Source organism: Pungitius pungitius, chromosome 3 (assembly GCF_949316345.1).
Source record: "Pungitius pungitius chromosome 3, fPunPun2.1, whole genome shotgun sequence".
In the NCBI taxonomy this organism is placed as follows: Eukaryota; Metazoa; Chordata; class Actinopteri; order Perciformes; family Gasterosteidae; genus Pungitius; species Pungitius pungitius.
Genome location: NC_084902.1, coordinates 6,321,153 through 6,335,642, shown reverse-complemented (window position 1 = coordinate 6,335,642; position 14,490 = coordinate 6,321,153). Strand labels below are relative to the sequence as shown.

The 14,490-nt window shown below is 43.9% G+C and overlaps 1 protein-coding gene across 1 annotated transcript; it reads right to left on the bottom strand.

Moving 5' to 3' along the window:
* Positions 1-1,869: 1,869 nt before the first annotated feature.
* numa1 (nuclear mitotic apparatus protein 1) lies at positions 1,870-14,400 on the bottom strand. The gene is made up of 24 exons (XM_037469759.2): positions 14,277-14,400; positions 13,858-13,930; positions 13,691-13,776; positions 13,445-13,518; positions 13,129-13,217; positions 12,978-13,052; positions 12,753-12,846; positions 12,449-12,608; positions 11,959-12,098; positions 11,733-11,844; positions 11,384-11,501; positions 10,994-11,134; positions 10,699-10,812; positions 5,893-10,596; positions 5,537-5,746; positions 5,270-5,460; positions 4,846-4,983; positions 4,414-4,510; positions 4,037-4,235; positions 3,767-3,900; positions 2,884-3,177; positions 2,646-2,741; positions 2,223-2,525; positions 1,870-2,036 (listed from the first exon to the last, which is right to left on the bottom strand). The coding sequence occupies exons 2-24, from the start codon at positions 13,894-13,896 to the stop codon at positions 2,013-2,015; spliced, it is 7,632 nt and encodes a 2,543-aa protein (XP_037325656.2). The 5' UTR covers positions 13,897-13,930; positions 14,277-14,400; the 3' UTR covers positions 1,870-2,012.
* Positions 14,401-14,490: the final 90 nt, after the last annotated feature.

The window sequence follows — 14,490 nt, the reverse complement described above, 5'->3', positions numbered from 1 at the left end:
ATAACCTTAATAAACGATACGTAAACTATACTGTATAGTGTGCGCGCTTATTGTACTGTCTATCATTGTGGAATAAAACTAATCGTGTCTTTATTAAAGGTCTTGTGGGAAGACCGTCATGGAAACCGGCAGCAGCTTCAAAGCGAAGGATAATAATCGATTAAATAATACATTAAAATCCAAATATTAATTAATGAATATTTCTATTGTAAGATCCACACGTGTCTCCGCTACGGAAAAGTAGATAGAATGTAGGGTGACCATATCCATAACACCATAAAAAAGGACAATATTTCGTGAGGCTCTAAATCAGGGGTGTCAAAGTCGTTTAAGGTTAGCGGGGGTGGCGCGGACGTTACGGCCAGAGAGGGGGGGGGGGGGGGGGGCGACAGTTTTCCCACCGCAACTCCAAAAAAGGAGGACAAATACGCGTCAGGGCATTGCAAATCAGGACGGTCCAACATCCCCCTAATACAAGTAGTCAATTTCACAGAAGTCTGGCCGAGAACAGGCTGCTGTCTGCGGCGTGAGATGAGGCTGACCGCCCGGTGCTGGGGGCATCAGGTGGTCCCGTTAACTACGCCTCACGTCTCCGACATCCTCAATGGAATTTTTTACGATGGCTGAATGTTAACAAACCGACCGCAGAAATGTTGCTTAAACACCTAATTTCTCGCCTGAAAACGTCCTAAAATGACATTCCGTCCCTTGATTATGGTAGTATTTATAAACTTGGACGGGCGACCGCAGACTTCAAGGCATATGAAGGAAGGGCGCGTATGATTGGCGCATTGCGCTGTTCAAAATCAGCGCTCTTTGCTTCCGCCTTCCGGTGTAACTGAGATGCCTTCCGGTGTAACTGAGATTCTCTCACACTGTATACTGAGATGCTCTCACACTGTATACTGAGATTCTCTCACACTGTATACTGAGATGCTCTCACACTGTATACTGAGATTCTCTCACATTGTATAGTGAGATGCTCTCATGTTGTATAGTGAGATGCTGTCTGAGTGTCTCAATAGTGTGTATGAGAGTGTCTCAGTAGAGTGTATGAGAGTGTCTCAATAGTGTGTGTGAGAGTGTCTCAATAGTGTGTGTGAGAGTGTCTCAATAGTGTGTGTGAGAGTGTCTCAATAGTGTGTGTGAGAGTGTCTCAGTAGTGTGTGTGAGAGTGTCTCAGTAGTGTGTGTGAGAGTGTCTCAGTAGTTAAGTCCTAAACGGCCCCTCATACAGATCACCCCTCTGCTTTGCCCTCTTCACTGGCTTCCTGTAACCTACCGGATCCAATTCAATATTCTCACCATAACCAATAGGGCTCTACATGGTCAGGCCCCTGACTATCTTGCCAACGTAATTCACTTACACACCTCCCCGATCTCTCAGGTCTGTCAATCTGCTATCCGTGCGACGCACGCGTCCATAGACATGTGTGGAGCCTTTGAAGCTATGGCCTCCAGACTCTGGAATGTTCTACCAACTAGCATTAGGTTTGCTGAGAATGTGGACTGTTTTAAGGGACAAGTGTAGACACATTTGTTCAGGCTAGCTTTGGGGTAGCCTACGTCTTTTACTCTTTTGATAATTTGTATTTTATATCGACTGTTTAAATGTCTATGCACATTGTAAAGCACGTTGTGACCTTGTCTGTGAAAAGCGCTGTACGAATAAATTTTACTTACTTGGAGTGAAAGGGTGAAAGTTTGGAGGGGAAATGAAGACTCTGTAGAGCTTAACGCTGATTGGCCAAGACTTGAAACGTCACAACAAAGATGTTTTATTGTGAAGATCACGACAACTTTTCTTCTTGTCTCACTCCGGCCAGTTGAACTCTTAATTAAATCAAAAAGTAGACCTTTCCAATGTGATTAATTTAAAATAGTTTTAATGAAAAACATGTAAAAATAATACAGAGGAAATAAAAGTCGATTAAGAAAAGATTATAAGAGGATAACTACAATATAAAACAATAGAAAAACTGTAGACAATTATGAATCCAATTTGGTCCATCTTCACACCTTCAACTTGCTCATCATCTGTGATATAAAAAAAAAGAAAATTAACCGAAGCTCACAGCAACATCTTTACACATTACATTAAGTAAAAGTGCAAATCACTGTTAGTGACTTTGGCAAGACGTGAGAACATAAGCCAGTGTAAAGAAGCTAAGCCATAGTCCTTAAGTATTAATCCATTCAATGACCTTGTTGGTGTGTTTTTACCTTGCGAGCACTAGCAGTCAAAGGAGACTTTGCAGACTTGCTAGCGGTTCTCTGTGCTTTAGATGCCACCTGGGGAGACTTCGAGCTTGCAATTCTGCCCCCTCGTACCACTCCAGTGCGGACATTTCTCGAGGGACCGTTTTCCTGGCACTTGCGTGCTGAGGTCTCAGAGGGCGACTTCTTTGAGCTTTTGCCTGGGGATTTCCGGGTGGAGCTGCGTAGCTTGTTCAGCCCTTTCTTTAGGTAGTTGCTGTTTTTAGGGGTGTTTTCAATACTGAACATCATGGACTCCCTCCGACCAGCCTGAGAGAATAACATAAGTGAAACATGGCAAACATATGTACAAACATTAATTAATGTTCGTTTTTTCATCATCTCAGTTTTCAATTGACCAAAATATTCTTGTTGTGTATTAAAACTCACTGGACTGAGAGCAGGACGTAGATGAGAACTTGAAGAACCGCCGTTCTTATTTTTGGGAGTGAGTGGGCGTGGGAAGCAGCTGCCCTTCACCTTTTTCTGTCAGATGAAGAAAAAGGGAAAGACAAAAAGGATTTCAGATTAAAGGTCATTCAACAAATTAATATTATATAGCTTTAACTAAACCATTTAGTTACACCAGAAGCAACAAATATTCCGCTGCATTCTATTGCGAACCCACCTCGGGTGAAGTTTGATGTACGGACAACGTAGATGCAGAGCGCTTGGCGCCGTTGGGGCTTCTCAGCTGAGAGTAGCTGACGGTATTGGACGGCAGCTGGCCCGGCATCAAGGACAGACGATGCGAGCGAGTAGCGGCAGCGGCACCCGAGTGTCCCAGCATCAGCGAGTGCCGGTGGGAGGTGAGAGAATCTTGCAGCTGGCCGGGCATCGTGGAAGCCCGACGGATCGTGTCAGACGGGTCACCCATGCGGAGTTCTTCGTCCGTGAAAAGGAATGTAGTGGTGCGGCCCGTCTATTAGAACAGAAAGAGATTTCATAAAACACGAGTGGGAGGAGAAACGATGCAAAAAGTGCATCTAACAAACACTTCAACCATCTTTTCTAGGATTAAGATTTTATAATATTTTGGAGAAGGGTAAAACACTGCACCCGATTGCTGGTCTAGCCAAATGTAGGCTAACTAGCTGCATTGGTGTCCAAGTGTGTGTGTGTGTGTGTGTGTGTGGTGTTGGGTGAACAAAAGGCAAATTGTAAAGCGCTTTGGATGATAGTAATTTAAATATGCAGTCCATTTACCCTGCTTAAACCAGGGATTGTCCAACTATTCGCCAGCTCAGGTGGGCAACCATTGAAACAGTTTGAGGTTGCCGAGGTCAATAGTAGACGAGTGATGTAGAATATTGTTTTAGGGCAGAGTCATTCGATTTACAGTTGTGACTCCTGTATGTGTGAACCCCTTTTAGTGTACATTTCCAGCGCCAAAACAATCCCCTGTGCATCATTTCTTTATATTTACACTATTGTAACCAATACTTTGGTGTGTATGTATGTGTGACTGTATTCCTGCCATATTCAGTGTGCATGTGATCCCCTGTACTAACATCAGACTCCACAGGGTAGCTGCTCTTAAGATGAGGAAGGCAGGCCTTGTTCCTGGCCTGGAGCTCAGCAATCCTCCTCCAGTCTTCAGGGGCCCCCTCTGGCTCGTTCTCTACCCCCGCACAGAACGTGCCGGCTGAAGACAACAGGTGCAGAAAGGCAGTTACATACCCACCAAAATACATGCCTGGGATCAATTCCCATTTGTGAGTTACAAATGAGTAGATATGTCCCTAAATGTGCATTTTATTGAGATGCATTTGGGAACTTACTCTGCAAGTGGACCGTGCTGCGTCTGTAACCCGGCAGACCGATGAGCTGGTCGCTGGCAGCGCCGGTCGTCCTGGCGGGCGTGCCGATCAGCTCCAGAGAAGTGGGTTGTGCAGCGTGGCCACCGGCGAGGTTCGGATGGGAGCGAGCTGAGGCCAGACTGTAGAAAGTCTCTTCATCCTCACCGCCGCCTGGGGTTTTCTGCGATGAGAATTGGGCAATTACTCACGGCTACAATGACACTGCAGCTGGGAGTGTGGAAATGCACCTTTACACGTGTACTGGCAGCAGCGCTCAATCCATTGTGATTATACAAATGTAGCGTCTTCAACGGTGCGTTTCATTGTGAACAGTAAGTGTGCTAGTGAGAATCCTGCACCTTGGTCATGGTGATGTTAATGTGATGTGTGGTCCTTCGTCGTTTGACGGATGAGGATAGATTTCTCTGGGCTGAATCAATCTCCATTTTGTGCTCTCTAGGCAAAACAAAACAATCACAATATTAGAGCAGAAAAAAAAAGGATTCCGGTTTCAAATGTGGAAATTCACTTCAAATAAAAAGTATTTAAAAATTGTGAATTATATATTCTATCCATTTACTTCCATTGTTGTACCTATATTTAAATAAAGGAAATCTAGATTGAATAAATGAAGGTGGGTTACTAATGATTGATTATAATTTTAACCAATCAGGATTTTCAAAAAGGATATGTAATTACACTGTTTAGTTAAGAGGACACATCCTGATACAGTTTTAAATATCATTTTAATGCAGAAATGAATCTGGATTATGTTAAATTGTGTGATGTACCTGTTAACCTGTCTGGTGTTTATTGGCGTAAAGTACAGGGTTTCCAGAGACTCGGCCTTTAAACCTCTGCGTTTCGCTGCCAATCGCTCTGAACTGCGGACGAACGGTGTGCTCGATTCATCGGGCGCTGAAAGTTTCCTGCAAAAAGGTAATGATTACTTAGTGTGCACAATTGCAATCAGGTAATAATCCCAATATGCCTCTGATTTAAGATTTTATGGTTTTTCCTTTTTTGTCTTTGTTGAGACCAAGAGAGAGAACCGTTTTAACACATTAAATATCTTCTTGAAGAACTTTTTACGATTAAAATAAATAAAATACATTCATTTGTATTACATTGTACATTGTATTCCGTCTTAACACACATGATGAAATAGCGTGACCTCCTTCAGGACTGCAGCTAAGTGTCTTAGGGGTGTATTACCTGGTGGCGTTCAGAGAGTCTTCCAGAGAGCTCTGGTCCAGGCTGTCATAGCTGACTGTTCTCTTCACCTGTGCTCTCGTGTCCACACTCTGTAGAGCAAAGGGAACCTCCAGGTGGCACGGCTCCGCTGCACTTCTTCCGTTACCGTAAATCTTGTTCTGTTCCCGCAGGTTGCGGTCCGCAAAAGCCAGCTAAAGGAAAACGGAAGTGACACGGGTCAGCAGCCAAAAACGTGCAATAATTTGTGTCTCAAAAAACAATACCAACCTGTGCCTCCAAACTGGCCACCCTGCTCTGAAGCGTCTTCTCATTGGTTTGGGCCTTGTCCAAATCCAGTTTAAGCAGCTGGTTTTCCATGGTAGCAGCCTTTACCTCTCGCTCTTTAACCTCCAAGGAATGCTTGAGCTCGACCACCTCGCCGTGGCTTTCCTGGAGAAGCTGCTTCTTTCCGTTGTAATGACTCACGGCCTTCTCCATCTGTGGCGTTGTGATGATAAAACACACGTTAGCTCGAGTCTCATCTGACACCAAGTCAGCGCATAAAACCGTAAGTAACGAGAAGGGAAATTGACAAATTTGAAATTTAAAAAAAGTACCATAACCCCCATTGTTATCTGACTAACCTGGGCCTTGTAGTGTTCTGCGGCATCAGATTTAGCGGAGAGCTGCTCCTGCAGGTTTCCCTTCAGCATCTCAATGGCCTTTTCTCTCTCTTTCACGAGTTTCTCCTTTTCCAGTTTGAAGCCCTCCAGCTCCTGGTGAAGCACGGACTCTAACCGACGCTCCGTGGCCTGCACGGCTTGGTGAAGTCCCTCCTTCTCGTTCAACGTGACTTCCAGCCGTTTCTCCAGAGTCTTCTGATTGTGCTCTGCCTGGAACAGCCTGGCCGTGAGGACTTCTTTTTCCTGAACAAGCGCCTCCTTTTCCTTAATTGCGGCGACGTGAACAGCCTCTTTCAGCGCGAGGTCTGCCGCTTTTGCCTCTTGGTGGCGTTTCAGCTCCGCCTCGGCGCTGACGAGCTGCCGCTGGAGGACGTCCATCTGCTCGGCAGACTCCCGCTGGCTTTCAAGTAACATCTGATCCTTAGCCAGAAGCTTCAGAGAAGTGGTTTCCGTTTCCCCTCTCAGACACAGAATCTCCTGTTGGAGAAGATCAGTTTGGCTGGTGCTCTCCGCCTTCACCTCGGCCAGCCTTTTCTCATTGGCTTCAGCTTCCTCTTTTGCAAGTCGAACCAAGTCGACTTGGGCGGCGACCTCCTCTCTGAGAGTGATCAGGGTTTGGTCTTTATCGGTTACGAGTTGGTTGGCTGCAGACAACTCTGTCTGGAGTAGCCTGAGCTTTTGCTCAGCATTGAGGAGGAGACTCTCTTTCGCACTCTGAGAGTCCTTTAGCTTATTAATCTCGTCTTCGTGTGAAGAAATCTGTAAATGCAGAATCTCCACTTCTTTGACTTTCTCCTGTAGGCTTTGGAGAGCCTCCCTCTGTTGGGTATTCTCTTGCTCCTGTTGAGCTATTATTGCTTCCTTGGCTTGCACATCCTCCTCGGCTTTTCTCTGCGAGGAGCCAAGAGTCTCCATCTGAACCTTTAAACTTTGAATCTCTGAATGGAGCAATTCCAACTGCGCCGCGCTGTCAGTCTTCAACAGTCTCATCTGCTCCTCTTTAGCCAGGATTTCCTCTTTCATCCGTCTCACTTCTTCCTCAGAGGATGAAAGCTGCTGCTGCAAAAGCTCCGTCTGACGAGCACTCCCATGCTCTTGTTTGGTGAGGGCCTCGGCCATATCGGTGATTCTGGATTTTAGACTTTCAATTTGTTGCTGCAGCCCGTCAGAATGTGTGGAGCCTTCTCTTTCTAGGGTGGCCAGTTGTTCCTCTTTAGTCTGGATCTCCTCCCTCAGCTGTTTCACCTCCTCGTCAAGAGCGGCACTTTGCTTTCCAAGCATCTCAATCTGCAATGTGCTTTGCTGCTCCTTCTGGGCCATCAGGTCGTCTTTGGCTTGAGCCTGGTTCTCCGCGACCTCAAGAGAATTGGTCACATTTTCTATACGTTTGTTCAGACTTTCAATCTCTTGCTGTAACAATACAGAGTGTGCAGTGGATTCAGTCTTCAGGAGAGTTAGTTGCTCCTCCTTAGCGTGAATCTCTGTGTTGAGTCTCTGCACCTCCTCTTGAGCTGCTACCATCTGGGACTGGAGGGACTCCACATCACGAGTGCTCTGTAGCTGCTGTTCAGCAAGCAGCTCGTCTTTGGATTGCAAATTGTTCTCTGCATCCTTTAGTGAGGAACTAAGACGCTCCACCTCTTTATTTAACTCTTGTATCTCCTTTTGAACCAAATCAGACTGCACAGAGATGTCAGTCTTGAGCAGTCTCATCTGCTCCTCCTTAGCGTCGATCTCCTCTTTCATCTTCCTCACCTCTTCCTCAGAAGATGAAAGTTGCTGCTGTAGAAGGTCCTTCTGGTGAGCAGTCTCATGCTCTTGTTGGGTGAACATTTCAACCTGAGCTTGAACCTTCTCCTGAGCCTTTGTGAGGGCCTCAGCCATATTAGCAAGTTGGGATTTTAGACTTTCGATTTGTTGCTGCAGCCCATCAGAATGTGTGGAGCCTTCCCTTTCTAAGGTGGCCAGTTGTTCCTCTTTAGTCTGAATCTGCTCTCTAAGGTTTCTCACCTCCTCTTCAGAGGTTGTGATCATGCTTTCAAGTTTGTCCTGTTCTTCAGAAATCTCCATTTCCCTCTGAGTCAAAAGGTTTTCTTTAACGTGAAGCTGCTCTGTTGTATTCTTCAAGGATTCATTCAAGATTTGGACTTTGTCGTTAAGAGTTTGGATCTCGTTCTGAAGCACTTTCGACTCTCTGCAACTATCAACTTTCAACAGGTGGACCTCGCCCTCTTTAGTCTGGATCTCCTCCCTCAGCCGTTTCACCTCCTCGTCAAGAGCGGCACTTTGCTTTCCAAGCATCTCAATCTGCAATGTGCTTTGCTGCTCCTTCTGGGCCATCAGGTCTTCTTTGGCTTGAGCCTGGTTCTCAGAGACCTCAAGAGAATTGGTCACATTTTCTATACGTTTGTTCAGACTTTCAATCTCTTGCTGTAACAATACAGAGTGTGCAGTGGATTCAGTCTTCAGGAGAGTTAGTTGCTCCTCCTTAGCGTGAATCTCTGTGTTGAGTCTCTGCACCTCCTCTTGAGCTGCTACCATCTGGGACTGGAGGGACTCCACATCACGAGTGCTCTGTAGCTGCTGTTCAGCAAGCAGCTCGTCTTTGGATTGCAAATTGTTCTCTGCATCCTTCAGTGAGGAACGAAGACGCTCCACCTCTTTATTTAACTCTTGTATCTCCTTTTGAACCAAATCAGACTGCACAGAGATGTCAGTCTTGAGCAGTCTCATCTGCTCCTCCTTAGCGTCGATCTCCTCTTTCATCTTCCTCACCTCTTCCTCAGAAGATGAAAGTTGCTGCTGTAGAAGGTCCTTCTGGTGAGCAGTCTCATGCTCTTGTTGGGTGAACATTTCAACCTGAGCTTGAACCTTCTCCTGAGCCTTTGTGAGGGCCTCAGCCATATTAGCAAGTTGGGATTTTAGACTTTCGATTTGTTGCTGCAGCCCGTCAGAATGTGTGGAGCCTTCCCTTTCTAAGGTGGCCAGTTGTTCCTCTTTAGTCTGAATCTGCTCTCTAAGGTTTCTCACCTCCTCTTCAGAGGTTGTGATCATGCCTTCAAGTTTGTCCTGTTCTTCAGAAATCTCCATTTCCCTCTGAGTCAAAAGGTTTTCTTTAACGTGAAGCTGCTCTGTTGTATTCTTCAAGGATTCATTCAAGATTTGGACTTTGTCGTTAAGAGTTTGGATCTCGTTCTGAAGCACTTTCGACTCTCTGCAACTATCAACTTTCAACAGGTGGACCTCGCCCTCTTTAGTCTGGATCTCCTCCCTCAGCCGTTTCACCTCCTCGTCAAGAGCGGCACTTTGCTTTCCAAGCATCTCAATCTGCAATGTGCTTTGCTGCTCCTTCTGGGCCATCAGGTCGTCTTTGGCTTGAGCCTGGTTCTCAGAGACCTCAAGAGAATTGGTCACATTTTCTATACGTTTGTTCAGACTTTCAATCTCTTGCTGTAACAATACAGAGTGTGCAGTGGATTCAGTCTTCAGGAGAGTTAGTTGCTCCTCCTTAGCGTGAATCTCTGTGTTGAGTCTCTGCACCTCCTCTTGAGCTGCTACCATCTGGGACTGGAGGGACTCCACATCACGAGTGCTCTGTAGCTGCTGTTCAGCAAGCAGCTCGTCTTTGGATTGCAAATTGTTCTCTGCATCCTTTAGTGAGGAACTAAGACGCTCCACCTCTTTCTTTAACTCTTGTATCTCTTGATGTAGTAGTTTGGCCTGCTGTGAGCTTTCCTTTTTCAACATGGTCATCTGTTCCTCTCTCGTCTGGATCTCCTGCATTGCGCTCCCCACCCTCTCTTCAGAAGCCAACAGTTGCTGATGCAAGACATCCGTCTGATGAGCACCTTCCTGCTCCTGCTTTGTAAGCAGAACTTTCTGAGCCTGAACTTCATCTTCAGCCTTTTGGAGAGAGTCCTTCAAATGTTCCAATTGGCCTTTCAGACTGGTAATCTCTTGCTCCAGCAAGTCAACCTGTTGAGAGCTTTCCTTCTTCAGAACACCAAGCTGCTCGTTTTTTACCTGCATCTCTTCGCTTAACTTGTGAATCTCCTCTTTGCAAGTTACAATCTGTTGTTTGAGCACCTCTCTCTGTTCGACATTCTCTTGTTGGGTTTTAGACAATTGTTCTTGCTTGAGTTGTATTTCCTGCTCTGCCTGTTTGAGAGACGAGCTGAGGTCTTCCACCTGGAGAGATAAGGTCTGGATCTTATTGCTAAAAATGTCTTGCTCATTGGACTTCTCCACAAGTAATTTGGCGAACATTTCGTCTTTAGTTTGAATTTCCATTGTGTGGTTTTGAGTTTTATCTGCAAGGACAGAAACTTCGTTTCTGAGAATGTTAATTTGTTGGTCTTTATCAGCCAAGAGAGAACTAGCAGCAGATAGCTTAGTCTCAAGAGATTTTACATTTTCCTCTGTATGGAGAAGAAGGTCATTGATCTCCTTTCTCTCTTTTTCAATAAGGTCATCCTTGGCTTTAATGAGTTCCTCAGTTTGGGCCTTGTGTTGCTTCAGAAGCTCTTTTTGTTGAATCATTTCTTTTTGATACTCTACCAGCTGCTGGGTTTTGGCCTCAATCTCCACCTCGGCCTTTTTCAGGGAGCCAAATGTGCTCTCCAGCTCATTCTTCAAACCATTGATTTCAGTGTCATACCTTTCTCTCTATAAATCAAAGAAAAGAACACAGTTAGTAGCCATCTAATCCTCAATGGATGGATCATATTTGATCAAGAGGCTTTTCTGAACTTAACATATAATCATTACCTCTATTACAGGTCCCATGTTCTCTCCTACTTCTTCCTCGTTGGCTCGGTTTATCTCATCCTCCAAACAGGAAATTTTCCCCTGCAGGATCTGGATTTGTTCAGTCAGCAGCTCCTGAGAAACAGAGTATCAGATTATTTATTTTTTTAAATTGGGGTAGAAATATAATTAATCAATAATGGAAAAATGGAGCAAACTATATTAGTTAATTTAGTTCTGCTAGACACAACCTGAAGAGTTAATGCTGTAACAAATCAAAAGCCGTTTCTCGCTTCTCTTGTGATGAAGTATCTACCTTTTGAGTGGAAGCTTGGTTCAGTTCAGACTGCAAGTGGGCCATTTTGCTTCTCCACTCCTCCCGAGTGGATGCTTGGGTTTCTGTCAGCCTCACAACTTCTGCCTCAAATAGAGCCAGCTGTGAAGAAACAGTTCTCACCTGCAATCAAAAGAAAGCATTTACGATACGTGTTCGTGGAAGGTTTTGATTCCAACCTGTGACTGCGCCTTGTGAAATGGTTACTACTAGAGTCGACCCCACTGGGACGTGCATAGTTCCCAAATAGGTTCACAGGACTTGGTTTTTCAACAAGTCTGTTCCTGATGTGGACTCTTCAAAGGATATACAATTTGCCTATGACTGAGAGATTGCATTTAATGGAGAAAACGTTTGCATTAGTGTCATTACCTGGGATGAGAGTGCACCGTTTTCATCTGACAGCTCATCCACTTTGCGCTCCATAAGTGAAGAGTTAATCTTGAAGTCTTTGTTTTGCTTTAACATCTCATTCAGACGTGTGTTTAGCCTAAAGCGGAAAAAAAACAATTTAATTTTATCTTTTATAGCATTAAACCGCCCTTCATGTATTAGTTTAGCAGGGGAGGTATTACAGCCTGTAGATGTAAATATGATTTGCAAACTCTAGCTGAACACACACACACACACTGTTAATGTGAACATGTCATTAGCTTTTTCATGTATTAAATGAATAAATAGTCCTTAGTGTTTAGAAAAATCACTGTCCTTGGGTACTTACGCGTTGTTCTTGGTCTGAAGCTCATTGAGCTGATCCCTGATGACATTATCCTGATCACCTTGCTCTTCTTTCATTCTGTCCAGGCGGTACTGCAACTGCACAATGATCGACTCTGAAGAAAACAAAGTAAAAGAATATACTTCAATTTGAAGAAAGACAAAAAAAATCCTATAAAACATAGAATTTAAAGTACAAAAAGTTTGATGAGAACAGTTGAATGCGGTACCTCTTTGAGCAATGAGTGTGAGCTTGCTGGCCAGCTCCTTCTCCAACCCATCTCTGTAGTCTCTCTCCTTGATCATCTGTCGTTGCAACTTCCTCAATTGAAATTTAGGCGTGTTCATGATATCCTGCAGAGGAGACTTGCTGTGGGGATAAAAGCAGATCAGGCAAACTGAAAAAGTATTGTTGAATCACAAGAGCAACCCATGATTTGCATACAGGCAGTCACATACATAGTTTACTTCTTGGCATTCAACAGAACCTTGCAATGTTAGCCATTTTGGCAGAGTTGGTGGATTAATAGGCTTTCAGGTTAATATGCAGGCTTTTCATTACAAAAGAATAAGTGTTTTACGGTGAAAGAAGACTGGTAAAGAAGTTTGATAGATCAATACCCCAATCAAAGTTTTGGTATCAGTAAACAAAAATTTGCCCATTTTACATTTGATGTGTATGTTAAGAACTGTGTTGAAGGCTTTCCAGCACATTGGTACCTGACTGAGGAGGAAGCCACAGTTTGCATGTCAACAAAATTGATTTTCTGTGTGCGGAGGAAGACCGGAGAATCGTCCTCTGAAAGGGAGGATATGGTTGACACGTTGGAGGTCGAAGTGGTGGCTGATCTCTCAAATATTTCACGGGCGACAGGCAAATCTGAAATTTATGGAAAAACATGATTGATTGGACAAATTTCACAGCTTGCAAAGAACAGTGTTGTACAACAGCATTAGGTGTGCAACACTAGTGTGTATTATTATGGCATGAAGTAATGAAAGATTCAACAAATATTTGACTTACGTTTCCTCGCCAAATAGGCATCCAGTCCATTGCTCAAATAAACGCATCCGTTGCTCTCCATCACAAAGGAACCAGTTAGGTTTGCTATCTCTCGCTAACGGGTGAGGGTGGGAGTATAAATGTATATGATATATAAATCGACACTGAATTTTTTATAGCAGTATATGTGATGAAGGAACTGTGATGTAGTGTACACATGACAATAAGAATTCAGGGAATGCTTACCTCCACATCACATTCCAACTTATCGAGAGTGAAGCGGTCATTCATGACATCGTGATAGACGAGCAACAGAAGCACCTGGTGGTTTCAGATATAATAGGTTAGAAGAGGCCTCTGTTTTAAGTCTTAAGCGCATCGTTATTTTGTCTTGTACCTTTGCAGTTTCTACGGTTGCGTTGACACCATCTTTTATTTTGTCCCATGACAATGAAGTTCCTTTAGTCGAGTTAAATCGGCAATCCCCTAAAAGACAAAATAAACATAAGAAAGTTAGTTCTCAAAAGGAATGCAACAATGAAATATGAAACGTCGCTCTTTAACTGAGACTTTTATAAGTAAACACAAATGAGAAAAGGCATTTCTCAGGGCGTGTGTTTAATCACTGTCTGGCATATTCACAGGTGCGGGAGGGCCAACTTCGGACCACACCCAACAGGGATATTTAAAAAAAGTTACATAGGGAAACTCACTTTCTACAAAGTCTGCAATGAGCTGGAATCGTTCCTCAATGGAATTAGTGAAGCCGGAGTTGGATTGCTTTTTTCTGAGACGACACAAAAGTTGTGAGCATAAAATGGAGGTTTCATTCAAGGAACAAGCATTTACATTGCTGCACGAAGACCAACAGGAGACGCATGTTTAAAACGAAGCTCAACAGTCATTGACCATTCCCTGTTTACACAGGCTGAGCATTTCAACACGTTGATTCTACTTACAGCATACAAACTATTTTTAGGAGGACTGCCCCATCTTTCAAATCATCGATGGCTATCGCTCGGTTTGACAGTTGTAAGGCGTTGACCTGCACAGAGATACATTTGTTAAATACAACTACATTCATCAATACATTTTTAAAAAGCTATAAAATAAGCGATCAAGTTACCCAGCCGAGAAGAGCCTTAACACCCAAGTTCATCGCCATCTTGGCTGAACCTTTACATCAAAGGGATTTCAACCTGGAAGCAAAAGAAATACAAAGTCCAAACAAGTTGGACAGCAAACTAACGTCAGGTTTTCCGTGTTAAGATACAGGATGAGCACATATAAACATGCCTGTACAAAGTTACAAAAACGTAATTTCCATTGACAAGCTAAGCTAGCGTTAGTTTTAAGTTAACTTACAGAATTTCAGTGCTTTGACAACCCAAAGCAAGAAAATATAGCATTAAGCTAACGTTACTCTCAAATGAACCAACATTGGGTGGTTACAGTAACGCTAACGTTAAATGTACGTTAACTTTGTGTTAGCTGATTAATTCACACAAACCGTAATACATTTGTTTCTTTCCTGCAGCGACTGACCTTAAGACGTCGGCCTTTTTCAGTATTCTTTCGATGAAAAGCGATAAAGCCCATACGTCTGCACACGAACTTACGGCTACGAAATAAACAGTCGCATAACGAAATTCAAAAGGGTGGCTGAAGATTAAACCAGCCAATCCGTATTCACGTACAGACGCGTCAAAGCGTCAGGGAAAGCGGATTGGTTTATAAGCAGGAAGTAAAATACATGTAC

Bases quoted from the DNA above. Each gene is read 5' to 3' on its own strand.
- numa1 (XM_037469759.2), bottom strand. From the start codon at position 13,896: ATGGCGATGAACTTGGGTGTTAAGGCTCTTCTCGGCTGG. The intron at 3,178-3,766 runs GTTAGTACAGGG...CTGTTCTAATAG, and splicing joins GCTACCCTGTGGAGTCTGAT to ACGGGCCGCACCACTACATT. The intron at 2,037-2,222 runs GTAAAAACACAC...TTTATATCACAG, and splicing joins TGACTGCTAGTGCTCGCAAG to ATGATGAGCAAGTTGAAGGT.